Here is a 24783-nt window from a genome sequence, read left to right as displayed (position 1 = left end):
AACTAGCATGTGGAAGAGATGTATCCCAAAGTGTAGAAAGGACTGGACATACAAAGATGGACAAAATGGTAGTCTGTACACAGAGAATAAGTAACACAAACAAACCAAGAAATGAAAATATTGAACCTGTACAGGTATTTAAGAGTAAGCTGTAAAAGCTTTGATTACTGGTTGCCAGGAGACTATGTAACGAGAAGGGTACAAAGGTCAGCTAATATAGAACAGCTGCTTATAAAGAGTAGGAAGAACTGACAGAAAGGGAATGGTCAGAAAAAGAAAACAGGAAAATAAGCAAACTACTTGTACACTCTTCCACCATGAATCTATCTTATTGAAGACTAATTGCACATCTATCTTTTCTTTAGACTCAGAGCTCCTCAACAGCAAGGACATATTTTCCCTATCTTTATCCCTAATACATAGTACAATACCTAGCAAAGGTGCCCCCCCAAATTTGTTGACTAATTTAATAAACGAATGACTTAATGAATGAAATTGTTTTAAGAATTGGTTGCTGTCAAAGATAAACAAAGCTGGATGCTAGTCAAAATGGTAAGAACAGATTTCAATCAGAAATATACTATTGTAATGGAGAAAATAGCTTGGTGTGAGCTGAACTCGACACTATTTGTACAGAGGTATTTAAAGGGAGAATGAAGGAATAGGGAGGTGCTTGAGGGGGAGAACTCAACAGAGTCAGAGATATGAAAAATTACAAAGAGCCGGCAGGGAGGGGGCTGGTCCACATAAAACCTATCTGTGTTTGCTAACTAGTGCTTATCAAACTAAAGCTCCTATCCTCCTACAGAGACTGGGAGACAGAGATCCTATCTTTAAGTGTTGGGTGAAACAAACAGTAAATTTTTTTTTATCAAACTTCAGTTTTCTCAGGCAGGTGCTTTAAGAGAGGCTAGAGTCATCCTAGGGATGCAACTTTGAGATGTTAGAAACCACATTAGTGTTCATTCAAGTCTTTACAGGACGAGGTGGAAGACAAGTCAGAATAGGGATCAGAGGACTATGGCTAGATTTTGGCAAACAAGAGAACCTTTGTCGTTACTACATACAGGTTGGGACAAAAGTAAGTTTACGATTATGAGTACAGGAAAAACAGTGTTTATTCTTGTATTATTATTTATTAATTATTGTGTTCTTTTCCATACAAACAACTGTAAACCTTTTTGCCCTACCCTATATTGATTAATTCTGCAGAGATTTCCTTTTAACAGCTTTATTTAGGTAAAATTTATATATGACAAAATTAACCTGTTTTAAGTGTAGAATTCAATAATTTTTTGTAAATGTTCAGAGTTGCACAAACATCACAATCCAATATTGGAACATTTCTACTGCCCTCAAAAAAGGTCTGTTTTACCCGTTTGCAGTCACCTTCTATTCCCATCCCAAGCCCCCTACTAGGCAATCACAAATCTACTCTCTGTCTCTATAGATTTGCTTTTCTGTACCTTTCACATAAATGGAACTATACAATGACACAAACACTATATCTTCTGTGCCTGGCTTCATTCACTCAGCATAATGTTTTTGATATACACCCATGTTGCAACAGCTGTCAATACTTCATGCCCTTTTATTGATGAACAGAATTCTATTGTACACATTGGATTTTGTTTATCTATTCATCAGTTTAGTTTTTTCCAGTTTAGAACTATGAAGAATAATGCTGCCATCTGTGTGTGGACATATGAAACCACCAAACTGTTTTCCAAAGTAGCTACACCATATGTCATTCCCATCAGCAATGTATAAGGATTCCAGTTTCCCCACATTCCTACCAATACTTGGTATTTTCTGTGTTTTTTATTATAGCCATTGTATATATACATACATATAAATGGTATCTCATAATTTTAATTTTCATTTGCCTAATGGCAAATGATGTTGAGCACCTTTTCATATACTTCTTAGCCATTCATATGCCTTGTTTCATAAAATGTCTTCTATCCAAGTATTTTGCCCATTTTTAATTAGATTATTTATCTTTTTGTTATGCTGCAGAGGTTTTGAGGACTGAGCAAAGGTTTTTGAATCTGGCAATTTAAGACCAGTGGTATGGTAGACAGTAGTCATTTTTGGGAGCTTCCCAACATCTTTTAAATGCATTGTGATTCACACTTTTCTAGAATCTAAGCATTCATTTTCCCAGTTTCCCACAGCCTCCCTTCTACCACTCTCAGGCTTCAAAACAGAAGAAGCCAGCAGGAGGAGGCAGGTGCCCTGTGAAATGCATGTTTTGGAGAAGGCAGTGTTTGGGGGTGCAACTGTCATAGCCGTAGTGAGGGGGAGTCTGGTGTAAGTAACTGATCTCCGTGGCATCTCTTGTGAAGTCTATGCTCAGGGCAATGACAATGAGGTCTTCACTGGTGCAGGTCTGTGGTATAATTTGTCCACCACTTCTTGACTGCTTAGCCTCCAAACCTCCCAGAGATTCATTACATGACCTTCTCAGTATCCCAATTTTTTTTCTGCTTAAACTAGCTAAAGCGGATTCTACTATTTGCAAGTAGGAATGTTGTCTGATATAACAAGTCACATTTGAAGGGTCTCAGAGGCAGAGCCTGAATCCATGCTGAAAAGGGATAAGGAATAAAAGAAATAAAGGTAACGAGTTGTAGACACTCCTTTAATATATCTAATATTTAGGAGAAGATTTATTAACATATAACAAGTACCAAAAAATTACAAATTAAAACAGCCAAGAAAAAATTTTGAACTTACAAAATTAGAAAAAAGTTTTAATATTTTTATTGTTTTAATTACAGTTTACATTCAGTATTATTCTGTATTAGTTTCAGATGTACAGCAAAGTTGTTAGAAAATCATGCACTTGCCCTGGCTGGTGTGGCTCAGTTGGTAGGAGTGTCATCCCACAGCTGAAATGTTGAAGGTTCAATTCTGGTCAGGGTACATGCCTAGGTTGTGGGTTCAATTCCTGATCTAGGTGCATACAGGAGGCAACCAATCAATGCTCCTCTCATGTATCAATGTTTCTTTCTCTCTCTTCCTCTCTCTCTCTTTAAGAGCAATGAAAAAAAATGTCCTAGATGAGGATAAATAAATAAATAAATAATCACACAATTTACGGAGAGGTTCCTACCCCCTACCCCCCATCCCCACACCTGCTGCTTCAAGTACCCACCTGGTCCCATACAGTTATTATGATGGAGAAAAGTTATAGATCCCTTTGTAAAAGTTATAAGGTAAAATAGAAATGTTACTTCCATGTCTCAAATCCATGCCTTTCCCTGACATACTGCAAACTCAGTAAAAATTGTTCAGTTCATTAAATTCCACTTGTGGGGATATATTCCATAAAAATAATTCAAATAAAAGGGAAAAGCTATGTGTACAAATATTGTACAAAAATATATTTATACAAGGATTATCTAAACAGTGAAATCTGAAACTCAAAATGCCCAACAATTTCATGAATTCTAATAAACCATTTTATTCATTCCTACAGACTACTTACTGAATACATATTTATGAGCAACACTGTAACCTTATACAAATGGATAAGTATCAGAAGAGGTAGCCATGCAAGAGACGTAGGAGTTCATGTATTCAAGAAAAATGTATTGAGCATCTTCTGAGTGCTACACATAGTGCTACAGATACAAAGGGGAACAAGACATTCCTTCAAAGTATGCATAGCCTGAGGATAAAAGGACTGTGGAAAGTAGTAAAATTATCATTAAGATGAAAAAGAGATTTTTTCGTGTGTATATTCTTAGAAGTTTTAGAATTGTTTTTCCTTAGAATTGTTTAAATATTTAGGATGGGCCCTAGCTGCTGTGGCGCAGTGGATTGAGTGCCAGCCTGTGAACCAAAAGGTTGCTGGTTTGATTCCTAATCAGGACACATGCCTGAGTTATGGATCAGGCCTCTGGGTTGTGGGAGCATGAGAGAAGCAACTGATATTGATGTTTCTTTTGCAAATAGATGTTTCTCCCCCTCTCTTTCTCCCTCCCTTCCTTTCTCTCTAAAAACAAATAAATAAAATCTAAAAATTTTTTTAAAAAATATTGAACTTGATTTTAAAATTTAACTTAGCGAATACAGACTCACTTTTACCTTCAAAAATAGACAGAGATATATAACCCTCTTTAGGAACTTAAGTCTAGTAAGAATGAAATAGGTTAGATAATTGGAATCCACAGATGACCTCCGAAACTCACTTTAGCCAAGTTTTTAAACATCCTTATCTATCCTACTCCCTCAGGATGTCACAAAAAAAGGAACAGAATCAAATAGCAGAATAAGCACTGAACCAGGCTTCCTGGTTCTATTACATGCTAACTACAATGAACCAGGTGTCAGAGCTGGGCTGGACTTCAGAGATCATTTCCTGCAATATCAGACAGGAAAAAAGGATATAATGAGTAAAAGTTACTAGAATAGGATCCGGAGCAAAGTAAGCAGGAGTTTCAGTTAACCTCAGTTACATAATATCCCTCACAAGACTACTGTGAGTAAAAAAAACGACAGCAGATAGGCAAGCATGAAGGGTGAAACCATGTGCAAAAAGGATGTATTATCTTTAGAGCCTGGGGGAAGGCCTCATGATAGACGCAGGAGGCTGGCCTGGTTGCTGCCTGCCTTCTCCCTATAGCTCACTTCTTATCTTGGTGTAGCCACTGTCGCTTCTTCATTTCCCTCAAAAGTAACAAATCCATTCTTGACCTAATATTTCTGCACTTAATATTCCCAATGCTGCCCCAAGATCTTTGCCCACTTGTCCCTTCTTGTCACTCAGGCTTAACTCACTGGTACCTCTTCAGTAATGCCTTCCCTGGTCACTCAATCTAATGGCACCCCCATCACTCTTATCACATTTTCTTATTTCCATCATAACACTCCTTTAACTATGTTATTCATTTTTATTTATTGCTAGTTTCCCTGTATAGAACATAACCTTCATTAAGGAAGAGATATGTGTTTCTCTCTTGGAAAAAACTATCCACAACTTGGAAACAAGCAAAAGAAATTACTGGGCATACTTTCAGCTTTACTGCTGGGCACTGTCTAGAACAGAGACCAGCAATTTTTTTCTGTAAAGGACTGTATAGTAAATATTTAGGCATTGTAGACCAAAAAAAGCAAAATTGAGGCCATTTATTATATAAGTACTTTTATAACAAGAAAACAAATTTCCATAATTTTAAAAATTATAGCATTCAAATTTAAAAAATAATAATTGGATACAATTTTTGTAATATGGGTCTACTAATGAGAAGGATGAAATTCTTTCTGGGAGCACATTTTGCTTAGCTGGGGTTCAAAGTATCATCAAATCATGTGTAAATGTTCATCTGTTAACACTCACCTGCAATAACATTTTTATGTACCTTATGTCTTTTCATACCAACAGGCGCTGCCAAATACTGGTATCAGTACATGATATGTGATTCAATTCAGCATATTCAAATGTTTTCTTGGAAAACATTTATAAAACTCTATTAGATTCTACTCTTGATACTTCTTCAAAGATCATAATAAAACTTTACCACTGCTAAGCCATCAAAATACCATGTGGTAGGGCAAATCAAGATATTCAACTTATACTTCTGGCAAAAACAAAACAAATCATGGAACTGATGATGCTTAGGTGTATGATAGTGAATAAAGTCAGCTGTTGGTACTATTAGTTTAATAACACCGATAAATTGAAATATTTTCTGCAAAATACTTTCTGCAATAAATAAGTATATGCTTCAAATACATTACATTTTCACAAACCTTGTAAATTTGTTGAACTAAGCCTTTTTTCAGCTCCACATATTTTTTATTGATTTTAGAGAGAGAGAAAGGAAGGGAGAAAGATAGAGATGAAGAGAGAGAGAGAAACATCAATTTGTTCTTCCCACTTACTTAGGCATCCATTAGTTGCTTCTTGTATGTGCCCTGACTGGAACTCGAACCCAAAATCTTGGTATATCAGAACAATGCTCTAACCAGCTGATCCTAGCAGATTCCACTTCAAGTTGCACTGAAATAACATTTTCTCAACTTCCTTGAAAACATTTTTACCTGTAATTGTTTCATGCAGACTATTCATAGAAGCGAATTCTTCACTCACTTCAAATTCAGCACTGATTTGATAAACAGCTGGACGATTGGTAACATGGACTCATCAAGAGCAAAGAAAATCTACTTGAAATCGTTTGTCTTGTTTCTTAATCAGCTATTATGTGACTCTTGTTAGGGAAATTAAAATAATAAAATAAAATCAATCCCACTGGCAAAAGGCCCCTCCCTGCAAATACAGAAGAGTAAGAAAACATAACCTTATTATTCAGTAAGCACTAACAGATTACATGCATGTAAAGGTAGTTTAGAAGTTAGGACTCAAATATAAATCTCACATAATTTATACAGCTAAGCAGAAAACAGAATAATATTTCCTAAAAAAAATAAGGGTCTACACCAGTTAATAATTTCCTGTACATCTTCAAAGACACCCTTGTTTACATACATAGAGGCCATTTTGCCCACAACCTTGGGAAATCTTTATACTGTGAAAACTGGAGACTGGGCTTAATCCTGAGGGAGATTAATCTTTATTCTAAAAGTTAGAGTCAGGACTTAAATTTACTATGCCTCCAAGAAAACACTCTAAGAAAAGGAGAGAAGATAAATGGTCTTTTGCCCTTAATAAATGGAGAAAATCAATTTCATTTACCCTTAAACTCCCAGTGTCCTCAACTCTCCAAGTAAGTGTTCTCACTAAAAGACAAAAAGGTTTATGCAAATTTATTTTCCTTGGATGGATTCCTTCAGCTGCTACAATCAAACATTTCTTTGCAGCTGGGTGTACCAGGGAATACTAGCAGATTCCCTTTTAACAATTTTTTAAAATTTACAGTATTATATTAGTTTCAGTGTACAATATAGTGATTAGACATTTATATAACTTGCTAAATGATTGCCCCAATAAGTCTAGCACTATTGACACCATACATAACTATTAAATATTATTGACTTTGCATCCCTATGGCTGATTTTATAACTGGCAGTTTTTACATCTTAATCCCTTCCAGTTTTCACCCAGCCTCCCAACCACCATCCAGTCTCTCAACCATCAAAATGTTCTCTGTATCTAATGAGTTAATTTCTGTTTCATTCATTTTTTTCTCTTTTAGATTCCACATATAAAAGAAATCATATGGGAGGACTTCCAGTCAAGATGGAGGCATAGGTAAGCATGCTTCACCCCTTTGCACAACTACAGAAAAAAATACAACTAGACCTCAAAACAACACCCCACAGAACCTTCAGAAAATCAAGTTGTATGGAAATCTGACAACCAAGGAGTTAAAGATGCCACATTCATCCAGATGGGTGGGAGGGGGAGAAGCAGAGATGGACAGAGAGGCTCAAGATAAAGTGTAGAGTGGAGAGGCAGCAGAACTGGTGGTCCCACACTCACTTGTGGAAGTTAAAAATCAGGAGGGATACCTGGGAGGCTAGGAATCTCAGCCCCAGGCCAGAACACCAGAAAAAGAACTAACCAAAATAGATATAACTGACGGATCAGATGCAGACTTCAAATTACTGGTGATCAGTGTGCTCAAAGAACTCACTGATAATGGCACCAATGTACTCAATGACCCAGGGCAGAAATGAAGGTTACATCGAGTAAAATAAAGAAAAATCTACAAGGAACCAATAGTGGAGGAGATGAAGTCAATATTCAAATAACAATATGGAATATAAGGAAGAAATGAGCATTCAACCAGAACAGCAAAAAGAAAGCAGAATTCAAAAATGAGAATAGTATAAGGAATCTCTGGGACATCTCCAAACATAACAACATCTGAATCATAGGGATGCCAGAAGGAGAAGAGGAAGAGCAAGAAATTGAAAACTTATTGGGAAATAATAATGAAAGAACATTTCCCTAATTTGGTGAAGGAAATAGACATACAATTCCAAGAAGCACAGAGAGTCCCAAACAAGTTGGACCCAAAGAGGACCACACCAAGACACATCACAATTAAAATGCCAAAGGTTAAAGATAAAAAGAGAATCTTAAAAGCGGCAAGAGAATATACAAGGGATTCTCATAAGACTGTCAGCTTATTTCTCAAAAGAAACTTTGCAGGCAAGAAGGGATTGGCAAGAAGTATTCAAAGTAATGAAAAACAAGGACCTACAACCTCGATTACTCTATCCAGCAAAGCTCTCATTTAGAATGGAAGACCAGATAAAGTGCTTCTCAGACAAGGTAAAGCTAAAAGGAATATATAATCACCAAGACATTATTACATGAAATGTTAAAGGGACATAAGGAAAAGAAGATCAAAATTATGAACATTAAAATGACAACAAATTCACATCTATCAACAAGTGAATCTAAAAAATAAAAACAATCTAAGCAAACAACTGGAACAGGAACAGAATCATAGATATGGAGATCATTTGGAGGGTTATCAGCTGGGAGGAGGAAAGGGGAGATTGGGGAAAAAGGTACAGGGACTAAGAAGCTTAAATTGGTAGGTGCAAAACAGACAGGAGTATGTTAAGAACAGCATAGGAAATGGAGAAGCCAAAGAACTTATAAACATGACCCATGGACATGAGCTAAGGATGGGGATTGGTAGAGGGAAGTGGGTACAGGGCAAATGGGGGCAAAAGGGAAAAAATTGCGACAACTCTAAAAGCATAATCAATCATTTGTATACTTAAAACAAACAAATAAACAAAGTGGAATACAGCCCTGCCTGGTGTGGTTCAATTGATTCAGTTCCGACCTGCGAACCAAAAGTTCACTGGTTCAAATCCCGGCCAGGACACATTCCTAAGTTTCAGGCCAGGACCCCAGTTGGGGGTGTGCTAGAGGCAACCAGTTGATGTGACATTTCCCTTGCACACTGAATGTTTCTCTCCCTCCTTTCCCCTCTCTCTAAAATTAAATAAGTAAAATATTTAAAATATAAAATAAAATAAAATGGAGTGCAAAGGCTAGAAGATAGAGCACTCACATACTATCACTGGATGTCAGTTACACACCCCAACAGGAAGAGAGTGTACCTAACATTTCCAAGAGGTATACAAGCCCAGCCAACAGGAACTGTTGCAGTTCAGACAATGGGAACATATCACCACCCTGAATTTTGGCTTTTCTCCATTAAACTTTCTTTTAAAGCACCCCCTCCCAACTTCCTCCTTTTCCTCTATAAAGTAATGTTCCTTTCCTCTGTTTGCTGGGCTTGCCTATAGTTTTTGCTATAGCATGCTTGGCCCAAATTACAATTCTCTGCTATTCCTGAATAAAACTATTTTTTGATAATAAAAACAACTGTTCTATTTTTCAGTCAACATTATGAAAGTGTGGTGACTGCTGGAGGGAGATGGGTATAAGGGGACTAAATGGTAATAGAAAAAATACAATAAAAATTAAATTTAAAAAATTATAAAAAGATAAACTGGACTATATTAAAATTAAGAACTTCTGTACACTGAAAGTTTTAAGAGAACAAAGAGAATAAAAAGGTAAACTACAGAGTAGGAAAAGGTATTTGCATTAGATTTCTCTAACAAAAGAATCATATCCAGAATACACAAAAAACTACAAATAGCGAAAAGACAATCATATGGAAAGATGGGCCAATGTGTTCATCAGACAGGTCACAAAAGAAGATAACCAATAGACATGAAAAGGTACCTGCACTTGACTAGCTATCGTGAAAATGCAAACAAAAGCTGCAGTGTGGTACCACTACATGTACACAAGAATAGCTGAAATTAAAAAGATTGACAACATCAAGAGTTGACAAGGAAGTGGAGAAACTAGATCTCCCATACACTCATATTGTTGTGGGAACGTGAACTGTTACAATCTCTTTGGAAAATATACAGGGAATATCTACTAAAGCTGAACATATGCATGCCCTATGACTCAGCAGTTCTACTGCTAGTAACTGCCCAATAGAAATACATGTACCTCAGTGGAAAAATTTATTTTTAAAATGCAAAGGAAAGATAAACACCAATTTAGGGTAGTGGTTACTTCTGGGCAGAGAAGGTAAAGAAAGAGGGAGAGAAGGGAATGAGATTAAGAAGCGTATAAAAGCCTCAACTTTATCTGAAGTGTTAATTTCCTTAAAAGAAAATTGAAGTAAATGTGGTAAAATATTAAGATTTGATAAAACTGTATGAGAATAATGTGTGTTTGTTGTAGTATTCTTTATAACTTCCTATATGCCTAAAGAGGTCATAAAGAAATTCATGTAATTGTGTTGAATAATAAAGATTCAGAGAATGTTTAGAATCCATTAATTTTTTTTAAAGATTATAATACAAATATACAATATAATGCCAGTATTGTATATGTAAACATACCACATGTACATACACATGGGTTGAAATGATGTGATGAAACTGACATTATATTTCTGTGGTATTCCTTTCCAAAATGTATAACCCCAGTCTAATCATGAGAAAAACATCAGAAAAATCCCCACTGAAGAACATTCTACAAAATACCTGACCAGTGTCACAAACTGTCAAAGTCATCAAAAACAAGGAAATCTGAAAAACTGTCACAGCCAAGAGGAGCTTAAGGAGACATGACAACTAAATGCAATATGCTATCCTGGATGGGATCCTAGAACAGAAAAAAGGACATAAAGTAAAAACTAAGGAAATCTGAATAAAGTATGGGCTTTAGTTAATGTATCAATATTGGTTCATTAATTGTAACAAATGAACCACAAGAATGTAAGATGTTAATGATAAAGGGAATTAGGTATGGGGTATATGGAAAATGTACCATAGTCACAAATTTTCTGTAACCAAAAAATGTTCTGAAATTAAAAGTTTATTTCCTCGCTTGATCTTAGCCAAAAGGCCAAGAAGCATTGAAAATTTATTTCTTAAAAAGTCAATTTACAAATTCATACAGCCAGTACCCAATACCCAGAGTTCAAGACCAACCCAAATGTCCTCAAACCCTGTGCTATTCCCACAATACCCTCCCAACCTTCCTCTCTTTAGGATCATATAGTTATTTGTATGACTAAAACAAGTTCTTGAGGGCAGAGAAAAAAATAGTTTCCCCCTACCACACCTTTAATATTCAGTAAGCCAGCTTAAGGTAACTACTCACAGAAAGTCACGGAGACCTAAAGAATCCTAGATTTGATCAGGTCTGACCTACCATAAAGCCTTCCATACCTCACGCTCCTCAGAGAGACAGACCCCTTAAGCTCTGGGCTTAGGGCTACTCAGTTCTGCAAGGGTCCTGTGCTGCCATCTACCGGTAGCTAGTAAGCGTTGACCTCCCCTGCTGTAGCTGAGGAACTAGTGGAGAGTGGGGAAATTGGAGAGAAGACTCAAAACGTTAATTAAGTTACAGAACGTCTGTAAGTGTTACAAAGTTCACTCGACATCCATTCAAGGCAAAGGCCTTACTTTTCTTGAGAGCTTTCAAGCTCTCCTATCTCCGTATTAAGACTTAGGCTCCCAAAATTCTGACCCCCCCCCCCCAGGCACAGATCTGACCTCCCAACTCCCAGAACTTCAGAAACTTGTCAGCCTCACAAACCTGAGACTCCACCGCCCAGATTTTCACACACCCCCGAAACTCCTTGCATACTACTCGGCAAACATCGCATACCTCCCCCATTGGAGCAAATGCGGTCGCTAACCCAGACATCCCACAAGGAGGTTCAAGTTCTGCATGCAGCTCACACCAACGCGAAAGTCTGGGGAGAGCCCGGGTAAGGTTCGGGGACCTCAGGTTAGCGCTCTGGCTTGGGCTCCGGCCCCCCGCCCCCTCCCCCTCTGTGAACTGACCAGCCCAGGCTCACATCCCTCGGGTTAAGGCCCCGCCCCTCCAGACCTGTCATCACAGAAGCCGCACGTGGCCGGGGTGGGCCCTCAGGCGACCTATAGCAATCACTTCGTCTCCCCTGCCATCCATTGGGGCCGCAGCGGCCAATCAGAGCCAGCGGATCCGGGCTGGATCGCGAGCGCCTGGGTGAGGCCAGCCTGAGAATAGCGGGGCGGGTGGAGAGGCTCTAAGATGGGGCTAGTGTTGGAACGGGGCCTGGCACCGGTTCTGCCAGGCTGGAATTCTAGGGGGCGGGTCCTAGTGAAAGGCGGAGAGACCAAAACGGAGCAGGGATCAGGGGTGGGGCCAGGGACAAGCTGAAGATCTTGGGGAGACGCTGAAAAGACGAGAGGGGGCGGGGCACCAGGGGGCGTGGTCTGGGTTACAGGGGAGGACCCCGAGGAATTTAAGAAACTAAGAAAGGGGACGAACCCGGGGGAAGGTGGGAGGTGGGACAAGGGAGAGGGTGGGTCCGGGAGTTGCGGGGGCGGGGCTCGGACCTAAGGGGCGAGGTTTGCTGGCGGAGGCTTCTGCTAGGGCCGCTTGGTACTGCACCAGTCCACTACCTACCCAGGTGCAACGGAATTCAAGGAACTACAGGTGTGGGGCGGGTTGCGGGTGGATGAAGGGACAAGGACAGGGGTGCGCTTGCGCAGACATGAAGATGTGGGGGACACGTTAGGGAAGGAGAGGACATGTAGACTGCGGGGGGAGGAGGAAGACAGAGTTGGGGGAGGAGTTGGGAGCTCAATATGTGGGCAAGGAGGTGCACTCTTCAGAGGCTCTTGTGGGGGAGGGGCGGGAGTGCTTTGTAGGGGTGGAAGGTACTAATTGAAGGGGTGAGGTCTCTGTCTGATGTGGAGGGTTGGAAGCGATACTTGAGGGGGAGGGGATCCGAAGGCACTTTGGGGGAACGTGGTGCTGTGTGATGAAGGGCTGGTGGTCCACAGTGTGGGAGCGATGGAGGGACTGGAAAAAGAAGGTAGAAGGCTGTGGGCACTGTATGAGGGGACGGATTTGTAGGCCCCAATTGATGGGGGAGAACTCCTAGTGTTTTGAGAAAGTAATAATCTGGGAGCATTGTTGAGACTCCAGGAAGATGTTTGTGTACTGTATTCTAGAAGTGAGGGTGATGAAATTAGTGGGGTGAAGAAGCCGGCCTTGTACTGCTCCTGGCTCCTGAACTGCTAACTCCACCTCTGGCCTCAGCACTGCTAGAGAGGAGCCAGGCCCTTCTTGCCACCAGGGCTTCTGTAGTAGGACTGTCTCCTCAGTCTGTCTTAGATCTGCCTGGCTTTCTTCTAGCTGGTGTCTCTGGGGCCCTTCCCCCTTTTGGTTCTGTTAACCCCCCCACTCTAGTTCCTCTTCCTCCCAGAAGATTGCCTTGGTCCCTGTCTTCCCCCTCCCCCACCCCTTTGCCCTGCCCTTATGCTCTGGGTGTGCTCATTTCCCACTTCCTTCCTCGCCCTGGGGCCTGGCCTGGTCCTTGCCCTAGGAGCTGTGCCCTGCCCCAGACTTTGTACTCAATGTCCAGAGACCCTACTAACCAGCAGCAAGGCTCAGACCCCACCCACCACTACTATCAAGGTCTCTCCCAACAGACCCCCAGGTGACTGGTAGTCATATTTTTACCACTTGCCAGAAACTGATTTTCCCCACCTTTTTCCTTGTTCTGGGTGAGGAGCTCTAGGGCCCTATGTTTCGAGAGGTGGGCAGTGATTATCAGCTGAAGTAGGGAAGGGATGTGAGGTTCCAGCTTCAATTGGAAGAGGAAGGTAGAATGGCTTGGAAGCTGACCATCAGCACTGAGACTAGAGCCTAGTCCTTTTGGGGGCTCCTCTGGTTCCCTGAGGGGACTTGATATCGTGCCAGAGTTCTTTTTGCTTCTGAGCTGACTAGGAGAGGGTGGGAAAGGCCTGTCTTCCACACATTGGCTGAATGAGTGTGACAGTGTTGCTGAAAGGGGCCCCAAGCCAGTCTCCGCTGGCTGAGAGACTGGCTAGGGAGGGAGGGGGCTCTGAGGCCAGACAAAGCGGTGGGATAGGGTGGGGTAAAGGAGGGCAGGCTGATGCCTTTTGAGGAGGAGCTGATTGCTATAGCAACACAGCTTCCCGACTGTCAGAGAGGCGGGCCTAGGGCAGACTCACTCCAGCTTCCTCGGTATTGAGGCATTTGTGTGAGAAGGTGGGGCATGAAGAGAAAGGGCATTAGTTTTTTGTGCTTAGGCTGTAGTGTATAGAGCCTTTCTCGTTCAATACAAGCTTCAGGGCATTCAGATGCTTGGATCCATCTTCTGAAAATGGATATGCAAGAACGATATCTGTTAGAACTATAGCAGTATAATTCTAGAGGTCCTCGGTGGTTATCATTGATGCAAAACCCTCATTTTACAGATTTGGAAATTTACCACCAAAGAGATTGATTTTCTCCCGATTTCATAGTAACAGGAGTTAGGACCCAGATCTCCTGATTGCTGTTCACTTAGCCCAGGTCTAGTTGCTTCCTTCAGCCAATGTGTATTGAGCACCTATTATGTGCCAGGAACTTGTGTTGATTATGGGAATACCAGCATGAAAAAAACAAAGTTGTTGCTCTCAGTGGAGTTTGCATTTTAATAGGGGGAGAAAGAAAAGTGTGTGTGTGTGTGTGTGTGTGTGTGTGTTGTGAGGAGAGCAGGGTCAGCTGTTGATAATGGCTATAAAAAAATAAACAGGGTAAGAGTTAGGGCAGCTAGGTAAGGCCCTTGATTATACCATGCTGTCTTTCTAGGGCACACTGAGGCTTAGAACCTCTTTGATCTTTCTCTCTGAACTATTGCCCCCTGACCTTTACAAGTTACCAAGGTCTGGGCCTATGGTAGTGGCACTAAGGGACAAGTTAGGGTCACCAAAGTATTATCCCTTCTCTATAGTGTTCTGTGTCTACCAGAGAGCTTACACTAAGGCATCTAGATACATTGCTACTCTGCAATTTTGTCCAGGGTGTTGAAAATTTCTTTACTCCTTTTCTTACCATTAGGGAACCAGCAAGGAAGTCAAGCCACAGCAACTGGGTTCTTTTTCAGGGTTTTTCCTTGGTCTGAGGTGAGGAGAAGGTAGAGGAACTAACTAACTTGCTTGTCCTTCCTAAGCCTAGGGCACAAGGAGGAAGTAGGGGGAGGGAAAACTCTTTTTACTGTCCAGTGACAACCACAGGGTTCTTGGGGCCCACAGCACAGGCAAGGTAGAAACAAGGACCTTGGGCCTTCTGTGGCCTTTGAACTATAGAAGATCAGATTTCATGCCCCCCCCCCCTCGCCTTCTGTAGGCACAACCAGGCAGATGCCCTGGTTGATGTTAATTCTCCAGGGCCTCCCTCTTCTGATTCTGTATTCACCTGCTTCTGTGGAAGACTGGGAGCAAAAGCCTCCTAAGTTCCAAATTGTTTGACTTACTGATAATTGCAGACAGTAAGGTAGACAGTGCTGTCTATTTTCTTAGCTTTCCCCAAGAGCAGCCCCTCTGAAATGTTTCTTTTAATGCCTAATCCTTATAGAGGTTTCCATTCTGGTCATTTTAAGACTAGGAGGACAAGAATTAGGAATCCTGGTTTTGCTGCCACTTCATTTTTGGCTGAGGCTGAGGCTGGGCTGGGCCTGGGGCCCAGTGACTCAGGGGGAGGGTGGGGAGTTTCGAGGGAGCCATGAGTCATAGGGGTGAGCTCCGTCATAAGAGTTGGGTATATTTCCCCCAATCTGGGCAGAAGCCTTCCTATCCCACTTCCCATGGGTGTTCTGCCTCTCCTTGAACAGAGGCCTAGAATAGAAAGAACTGACAGAAAGGATGAAGCCACCTAATCGCAGAATGGGAGCTCAGAGACACAGAGAATGATGTTTAGATACCTGAATTAAAATGTATCCCTGTCTCATGAGTTCTTGGGGCCCCTCTAATGAAGGCAAAAGAACATCAATATAGACTAAGAGAAGAAAGAATACCATTTCTCAATGGAAGGAGATAGTGGGAGAAGTATCCCACTTCAGGAGTTTTTCATCTCTTCTGACAAGAAGGAAACTTCCTAGGCTCCAACAGTTCTCTGTTCTCTGGAGCTCTGGTTTGCAAAGCAAGGAGAGGTGAATGGACATGGGGATATTTGGGGTCTGGTGTGGGAAGAGCAGGTGGGTTTTGGAGGTTGTCCAGCTGTGTCTATGAAAGCCCTAGGGCGTCTTATTAACCTGCCTCAGAAGGGGAAGGGGGACAGCAAGGGCGGAGGGAGAAGTGGGAAGTCTACGCCATGGAAAGGGTTAAATTGCTGGGCAGAAAGATGCTTTGGGCTAAGGCAGACGTGGGGTTAAGGAGGTGGGAGGGGCCATTCTGGGTAGGCCTGCCCCCTTGTGAGCCAATGAGCTTGCACCTCTTGGAGGGGGCGTGCCTTACACTTGAGGTTGTGGGAGGCTGGCCTCCTATGGACCAATGAGCTTGGTCGCTGCCGTGGAGGGCGTGGTCTGAGGGGGGCGTGGCGGCCAGTCTGCTGAGGTGGGGGTGTTGGGACTCTGGGCGGGGCGGGCAGCCCCATCAGCTGGTAGGAAATGGCCTGTGAGTCAGAGGGGCAGCAGAGTCGGCAGCACGGAGCCGGGGCGGCCACGGGGAGGGACAGTTGCGGGGAGGGGCGCAGCAGCGGCTGGGGGGCTGTGGGCGCCAGGGCCCGCTAGTGTTGCACACGAAGCTGAACAGAAAAGAGCCTAGCAGAGCAGAGCTCAGCCTGAGCCACCCTTTGTCTGGGTTGGGGGCCCGTGTCGGGGAGGATTGGGGATTCGAAGGGAGGGACGGGACGGAGGGGCCTGGAGCAGCGACCGCCGTCGCGGAGCCCATTTGGGAGCGGGGTGAGTGTCTTCTAGGGGGAAAGAGCAAATCTACGAAGCTCCAGTAGGGAATGGGGCCTGTCCCAGGCTGTGGGGAGGAGAGGGTTGAGAAAGGACCTGGTAGGCTAAGCAGGGGGTGGGGGTGGAGTATGTCCAGAACAAGGAATCCAGGAAACAGGGTGAGTCTGCCAGGTTCAGTTTGCAGGAGGTGCTGAGATCTGCTCCCTTTCCACTGAGGGTGTAGGGCTCTAGTCCAGTGGCCAAGAGGATGGTGAGAAAGCAGAGGCTGACCTTCCTACTCTCGGCAGTGGTTTATGGAAACAAGCCCCCTAGTTTGTGTGTATGTGTGTAGGGACAAAACATAGAGCATCTGGCAGCAGTTCTCCCTGAACAGGATGAAGGTGGTAAGCACATGGAGAGGAATTCTTCTCCTTGCCACCCTCTTTGATTAGAGTAGGAATGGATATCTTTAATACTGAAGGAAAAGAGAGAGTGAGCCTGGGAGCTTGCGCCTATACCAACACCACTTACCCCACCTCCCAGGCCTAGCAGGTGTCTGAGGGTACAGACCCAAGGGTATTCTGGGACTTGTTGTTTTTGCTGGCCTTGCTCCCTTGGCATGTTGGGAGCTGTAGTCTTTGCCAGTCAAAGCCTGGCACAGCTGTTTGATGCCAGCTGCTGCCCACCCCCTGCACAGAGAGGAGGTTTGGCCTACCCTTCCCCCACAGTCCTGCCCCATGAGTCAGCTTAAAGCCGTGGTCTAGAGCCAGACTGGCTGGGTGGCAGGGAAGTGAGTCTTAGAGCTTCTCATCCACAGGTCAGGAACTGAGAGGGCTCTGGGGTAATGAGCAGGTGCCAGACATGTTAGGGTCAAATAGGGCATCATGTCATCACATGGCTTCCCCAGGGCAAGGGCTCAAGAAGCCAACTGAAATGACATGGAGGTGGAAGTACTCAGGAAAAGGCCCTTCCTGAGTCTGAATGGCTTGGGTAGAGGAAAGGAGGGGTAGAAAGAGTACAGGTTGTACCCTGTGACAACACTGCCATTGGCGTTCTGCCCTTTCCTGCCACCTCACCCACCACAGGGTACCAGAATTTTCTCAGGGATCCCAGTTCTAATGAGAACTTGATGAACTAGGATAGTGTGGGGTGCAATGATGAGAACTTAGTATAGGTGAACGTTTCAGTCCCTGGGTGCAAATCTCCCCTTTCCCTTTGCACAGCTAACTCTCACCTCTGTTGCTGATTCTTATTCTCTCTATACAATTAATCTCTCTGCTTCTCTCACTGTTGAAGTTTTTTCTCTGCACTGTCAGGACTGCCACCCAGATCTCTGAGGCTTACATTCTACTTTTTTGAGCCCTGCTATGTGCTTCCCCTTGTGCTTGGAGTTGGACACAGTAGTGGGGCACAGACCTATCCTCAAGAACTCTGGTCAGTCTAGGAGATGTCTTACCCACAAAATGAGCAGAACTGTCATTGGGTTACAGGAAGTAGTGACACTGACATAGGTTAGGTCTCAGAAGGGAGAAAGAGATATCTGTGGTCTGGGTGGCCAGAGTAAGCTTTCTGGAGGGAATGACATTTGGCCTAGTTAATGAGGAAGGGTAGGTGTTGGGTGGACAAAGGAGGATGTCTTTCTTTTCTTTTTTTTTTTATCCTCACCTGAGGATATGCCCATTGATTTTAGAGAGAGAGAAAGAGAGGGAGTGAGAGACAGAGAGAAACAGATCAGCTGTCCCCTGCTGATCATGTACCCCAACTGGGGACCAAATCTGCAACCCAGGCATGTGCCCCAACCAGGAATTAAACCTGTGACCCTTCAGTTTACGGGAGGATGCTCCAACCAACTGAGCCACACCAACCAGGGCCAGGAGGCATTTCTTGAAGTGGAAAGGGCATTGTGGATGTCAGGCAGCAAAGGCTATTGCCCAAAAGAGAAGCATTTCCTTCCATGAAGGAAAATGTTCTTCAATTTGATGTTCCACTTACCCAGTATGTGGTCCCTGAGGGCAGACTAGTTGGTGAAGACCATCTTGTGTTCTGGCAAAAAACGTAGTGGGTGGATTTTTGAGTGTTGGTATGTGCTGGATGTGTCTGGGAGGAGTTGAAGGGTACCTCTGGTTGCTTCCAGCTCCCTGACTGCCACTCCCTTATCTCTAGTTTGCAGGGCCTGGGGAAAGAGGAGGGCCTTCTGGCAGTACCGCCCCCCTCACACACACTTGTTTATGGTTAGATTTGTTGTCTCTTATTAAAGGGAGAGACTGCTGGGGCAATTAGTAGTTTTAAGGATGAAGGGCCCTGCTTTGAGATGACCTGAGGTTTGTACAACCAAGGAGTGTTGATGGGGGGTGAGTTTCTGCAAGACCTCTGCCCTCAGGGCTCTGGGGTGGCACTTGTCTCTTTGGAGATAGACATATGGGAATGAGTTGTGCAATTTGGTGGTCTTGACTAGGAGAACTGGATTCTTGCCCTGACCACCTCTTAGCTGGTATGGTCTCTTGGATCTTGGGATATCTCATTCCCCCTCCCATTCAGGGCACAAGTGCCCAAGGTGTTGGCCTATTACAGTAAGCCAAGACCTGCCTCTCTGCAACTCCCTAGGTAGCCCAGCTCTGCTTCCTGGGACCTGAATCCCAAGACTGCCCCTTCTGTTTCTGAAGAGCTCCCCATAAGCGGGGAGGATGTCCTGGGGTGTATTTCATTAGCCCACAACTGGAGAGCAGTCTTACTGTTGAATGTGGGAATCCTGGCTTATGTCTGTTCTCTCCTCAGGGTCCAGCTGAGCCCAGGAGCTGCACGGAATGGTGGCAGTCACCTTGCCAGTGCAGCGGGCATGGACCAGACTGCAAGCTAGGAGAGCAAGGCATCAGTCAGGAAGAGAGAACACTCAGCTAGGCTTTAGGCCTCTACATCGGGGTGAGTGCCAAGGAAAGGGAGGGGAAGCAGGTCCAGTAAGAAACCTGAGCTAAACGTGACCCTCTCAGAAACTCTGGAGTGGGCCTCTATATTCCATTAATCCATCTGGGGATTTGGACACCTGTACCCCCATGAATCCTTCAAGATCGCCTCTTCAGGCCAGGGAAGGATCTGAAACGCAGCTGAGAGGGTGAAAACTCACTGCTTCCTCTGACCACCTTTTCTTCTCTTCTCTTGCACAGATGTCCCCCGGCCCCCCAGCCCAGGCCCAGCATAAAGGCTGTGAGGGGGGACCCCCCTGACCCAAGGGGGGACTTCATGCGCCACGTGCAGGCGGAGCCATCTCCATCCTCAGAGCCAGAGGCTGGCCCTTCACAGCCTGCAGTCAGGCAGGGGGCCCTCCAGGGTGGCCTGCTCATGGGCTACAGCCCAGCAGGAGGGGCGACATCCCCCGGGGTCTACCAGGTATCCATCTTTTCCTCTCCAGCTGGTGCCTCCGAGCCTCATAGGGCCCTGAAACGGCCATCCCCAATTACTGAGGGTCCCCGGGAGCTGAAGAGAGGCCCTGGGCTTGGGGCCAGAGAGGGACAACACCCTGAAGAACCATCTACTGTGGGGCTATTGGGCCCAGAGGGGCTGGGGCTGGGGCTGGGTGTGGCCAGTCAGCATTTTTGCCATCATGGCCTGTGTGTTATAGAACAGGGAGGTAGCTCCACCTCACCTTGGACTTCAGGGGCCCAGATTACCCCTTGGCCCCCATCAAATGCTTCCTGCAATACTTTGCACACCAGAGACTGGGCTTCCCCAGACCTAAGGGGACAGGGGTCCGTGGGGGAGTCCCCAGGGCGAGCCTCTCCAGGCCAGCTGCGCACACTTGACACTGATTTGCACAGTCTTGCACAAACAGGGGGTAAGAGCCCAGTGGCTGGGGTGGGCAATGGGGGCAGCCCCTGGCCTAGGGAGTCCCCTGGCACTGCCAATGGGCACAGTCCCGAGCACACACCCCCTGGCCCTGGACCTCCAGGCCCCTGCCCCACCAAGCGAAGGCTGCTTCCTGCTGGAGAAGCCCTGGATGTCAGCTCTGAGGATGAGGGGCCAGCCCCTCAGAGGCGCCGGGGAACCCTGGGTCACCCTCCTGCTGCCAACAGTTCTGATGCCAAAGCCACACCCTTCTGGAGCCACCTGCTGCCTGGGCCCAAGGAGCCTGCGCTGGTAAGCCAGGAGAGGAGGTAGTCTACATTTGTGTACCTTACAAAGTCATGACAGTAAGTCTAGTGACCATCTGTCACTGTATGTAGTTATTATGATATTATTGACTCTATTTCCTATGCTATACATTATATCCCTGTGACTTATTTTATAACAGGAAGTTTGTACTTCTTAATCTCCTTCCCTTTTTCTGCCCAACTCCCCACATCCCCCCTTTGGGAAACAATCAAGTCCTGGGGGCATGTTCCTATGAGAGCTTGTGATGAGCCCCTGCTTCCTCAAACATACCTGGCCTCCACCCAATATATTTCCCCAATCTGTCCTCTCCATAGGACCCAACAGACTGCAGTCCTATGGGGCGGAGGCTGAAAGGTGCCCGTCGCCTGAAGCTGTAAGTGACCAGCTTCTCTCTCTGTCCTGTCCCTGGAAAATGGGGACAGAAGTCTATAATCCTCTTTCTCACCCCAGGGTAGGGGACCCCCAGGGCAAGGATCCCTGGGTAATGATAAAGGGTGGGCCCTAAGGACATGAGTAGGCATCCCAGAATACATGAAGCCAACCCACTGTGTATCCCCTGCTCTACCAGGAGCTCCCTTCGAAGCCTCCGGAAGGGCCCAGACCTGCTGAGCCCCCCCAGTGCCTCCCCTGTTCCTACCCCTGCCATCAGCCGTACCCTGTTGGGCAACTTTGAGGTAGTTACCCTTGAATTCCATGATTGGGGGGGTCTTGGGGAAGTGGGATGGTGGAGTGTGGCTTGGATGGATAAAAAGTTCTGGCATCTTGCCCTGGCTGGTGTGGCTCAGTGGATTGAGTGCTGGCCTGCAAATGAAAGGGTCGCCAGTTGGATTCCCAGTCAGGGCACATGCCTGGGTTGCAGGCCAGGTCCCCAGTAGGGGGCGCATTGAGAGGCAACCACACATTGATGTTTCTCTCCCTCTCTGTCTCCCTCCCTTCCCCTCTCTCTAAAAATAAATAAAATCTTTAAAATCTCTTTCATAGTGTGTTTCCCCCATCCCCTCAGGAATCATTACTTCGAGGACGCTTTGCACCATCTGGCTACATTGAGGGCTTCACCGCAGAGATTGGAGCTAGCGGATCCTACTGCCCTCAGCATGTCACGCTGCCTGTCACTGTCACCTTCTTTGATGTTTCTGAGCAAAATGCCCCGGCCCCCTTCCTGGTATGATCTGATTTCAACCCAAAATCAGCTGTGGAGGAGGATGAGGGATTAAGGACAGGAGGTATTCTTTAGGTATCCCTCATCTAGAAGAGAGTCAAGGTGGTGGAGAGAACTCTAGTCGGGGATAGGGCCCAGGTCCCAATGTGAGACTGTGGAGATGGATGACTATTCAGGGCTCTCCCAGTGCCCACCTTGGCTGATGGCTCTATGGCCTTCCCAGGGTGTCGTGGACCTGAACCCCCTGGGGAGGAAGGGTTACAGCGTGCCCAAGGTGGGCACCATCCAAGTGGTGAGTTTTCCCTAAGGGAGAGTGGGAGTGGGGAGAGGAAAACAACCCTCAGGCCCTACCAACCTTGCCTGTCCTGCCCCCAGACCTTATTTAACCCCAACCAGACTGTGGTGAAGATGTTCCTTGTGACCTTTGACTTCTCGGACATGCCTGCTGCCCACATGACCTTCTTGCGCCATCGCCTCTTTTTGGTGCCTGTGGGTGAGGAGGGAAATGCTAGCCCCACCCACCGCCTCCTCTGCTACTTGCTGCACCTCAGGTGAGGACAGGGCCCAGGGACAGCTGGGAAGGCCCAGGTATCCTTTCCCAAACCCAGGTGTCCCTTCCCAGCATAGGATTTCTCTTTGCTTCTCTCCTATCTGGATTCTTATTTTGATCACCCTATTCTCCCCCAGGTTCCGGAGCTCCCGCTCAGGCCGCTTAAGCCTGCATGGAGATATCCGCCTGCTTTTTTCCCGCCGGAGCCTGGAACTAGACACAGGGCTCCCCTACGAACTGCAGGCTGTGACTGAGGCCCCTCACAATCCACGTTATTCACCTTTGCCCTGATTGCCAGTGCCCTAAACCCATGTGGGCCAAGGACCAGCCCATCCTACTCTATCCTGGACAAACACGTGGAGAGGTGGCGAGAGACCCTTCAAGCTTGAATTAAAGCCCTCGCCATGCTTATGCCCAAATTGATTATTTGGGTATTTAAAGCTTCTGATCCTTACCGCAGTCTGCCCTACTCTGGGTTCTCCACGTGCCTGCTCCCTCCTTTGGAATTCCCAGGCCAGCTTAGGTAGTGGAGAGGAACTATAGCTACCCCGAAGTTGTCCCAAGTTCCCAGGCAAGTCATGCCAGCATTGCCTCCCTGTCCTGGGCAGGGGCCATTTATTATTTTATTTATTTTTAATTTATAATTTATTCAGATTGGATTGCCTTGGTAACCTCCCAAACCTGACAATTAGCATTGGTCCTCCTACTTTTCCATTCAGATGTCGCTCCAACTTCAGGAGATGAAGAGGCCGATGTGGGGGCTGAGGGAGAATGACCTCCCTCAGCTGAGGACAGAGAGGTTATCCCAGAAGGACTGAGTCACTAGCCAAACACTCAACTTCTCCTGTCCTTCCCATTTTTTTTCAATTCCCCTACTCTCTGACCCCTCTCTGAAGGCCAACTTATGTATGTGTGTATGTGTATGTACACAAGCTTGTGTGTGTGGTATGTGCGTGAGAAAGAGAGCGTGCATGCATGTGCACACACATGGGGGTTAACCACCCCTCATCTAGGGCTCCAGATTCCAGTTGTCCCTTTCCTGCTTGTGTCTCCTTGCTTTGAGGTCCTGACTGAGGAAGGTGTTCAGGGGACAGAGTCAGGGCCAAGGACCAGGATGCTTCCTCTTACCTGGCCAGACTCTGACCCACCTACCTCAGCTGGGGTGAGGGACACCCCTCAAACTAAATCATGTGGTTCCCAACTGCCCATATCCCACTCCAGACTCTGACCCAGCCTTAGCCCTGACTCCTGAGGCTGGGCTGAGGGGAACAAGCATTTGCTGAAACTTGAAAAAAAAACACACACACACACACAGGAAAAAAATGTACCTGGTACTTTTTTTTTTTTTAGAAAAAAAAATGAAAGAAAATAAATTCTTGTTCAGAAACTTGAGCTAAGCCCTACTTTTTCTGTTGGGGACAGCATGGGATTGGGGATGGAGGGCCAAATTGGAGCTGGAACTCTGCTTTTCTTTCGGAAAAGGGGTATGAGGCCATAAAGTCTTAGACAAAGTCCTTCTGAGTCTCACAGTCTGGTCTTGCTCTTTTCAGATAACGGGGTTGGGTGGCGGGAAGGTTCAGCCCTAAAAGGTGAACTTTGTGTGGACATGAATTCTTATACCAGTTCTGTTAATGAGTTAGCCCCTCGGAGCTTTGGTGCACAGATATGTAAAATGAGAGTGGTAATGCAAGTCTCTGAAAGGGTGTGCCAGAGCATCAGGGATATGTGTAGGGTGATAGGCTCCAGACAAGGCTGAACTTTGGGGCTTTGTGCTGCACTCTATGCAAGGGTACCAGATCTGATAAACCCTGACTAGGAAGAGGTAGAAAAAGCTGTGGTGCCTCGGGAAAAGAGGGAAGAGGGAAATCTCAGTCCAATCACTGGGCAATGTTAGGCCCAGTCACCATGGCAACGAGAATAGGGTCAGTCCTCAGTGGGAGGGCTGGGTATAACACAGCAGGACTGCCGGAGAATGTCACTATGGCAACCATGAGTACGAGTCAGTTCCAATACCCTGGTCGCTATGGTGACAGATGGGCGTGGTTATAAGCCCAGAAGGGTAAACTAGTCTGTCTTGTGAGGGGTAAGAACTCTGTGAGAGGTGTTTCTGGGCCATCAGCACACAGAAAATAGCCTCCATTTTGGTCACCAGGTCAGGGATCTTGAGCTTGATCAGCGAGAACCGGAACAAGCTCCACCCTTGGACCCTCTCTGGATGGTTCGCGTTTCCCAGG

At 45.4% G+C, this 24783-nt stretch overlaps 1 protein-coding gene across 5 annotated transcripts; it reads left to right on the top strand.

Annotated features, from left to right (window-relative positions):
• The first annotated feature begins 11919 nt into the window (after positions 1 to 11919).
• Positions 11920 to 23847, top strand: FAM214B (family with sequence similarity 214 member B). 5 transcript variants are annotated; one of them, XM_028515322.2, is made up of 9 exons: positions 11920 to 12004; positions 19470 to 19613; positions 19856 to 20825; positions 21155 to 21213; positions 21409 to 21514; positions 21844 to 22002; positions 22223 to 22291; positions 22375 to 22550; positions 22687 to 23847. In XM_028515322.2, the coding sequence occupies exons 3-9, from the start codon at positions 19932 to 19934 to the stop codon at positions 22838 to 22840; spliced, it is 1617 nt and encodes a 538-aa protein (XP_028371123.1). In that variant the 5' UTR covers positions 11920 to 12004; positions 19470 to 19613; positions 19856 to 19931; the 3' UTR covers positions 22841 to 23847. The 5 variants fall into 5 exon arrangements, with proteins under 5 accessions (XP_028371123.1, XP_028371104.1, XP_035877771.1 ...); XM_028515303.2 differs by lacking the exon at positions 11920 to 12004 and adding an exon at positions 12327 to 12457; XM_028515294.2 differs by lacking the exon at positions 11920 to 12004 and adding an exon at positions 16388 to 16715.
• Positions 23848 to 24783: the final 936 nt, after the last annotated feature.

Source organism: Phyllostomus discolor, chromosome 3 (genome assembly GCF_004126475.2).
Source record: "Phyllostomus discolor isolate MPI-MPIP mPhyDis1 chromosome 3, mPhyDis1.pri.v3, whole genome shotgun sequence".
NCBI classification, from domain to species: Eukaryota; Metazoa; Chordata; class Mammalia; order Chiroptera; family Phyllostomidae; genus Phyllostomus; species Phyllostomus discolor.
Note: the sequence above shows the minus strand (reverse complement) of the source record. Positions and strands in the feature narration are given on the sequence as shown.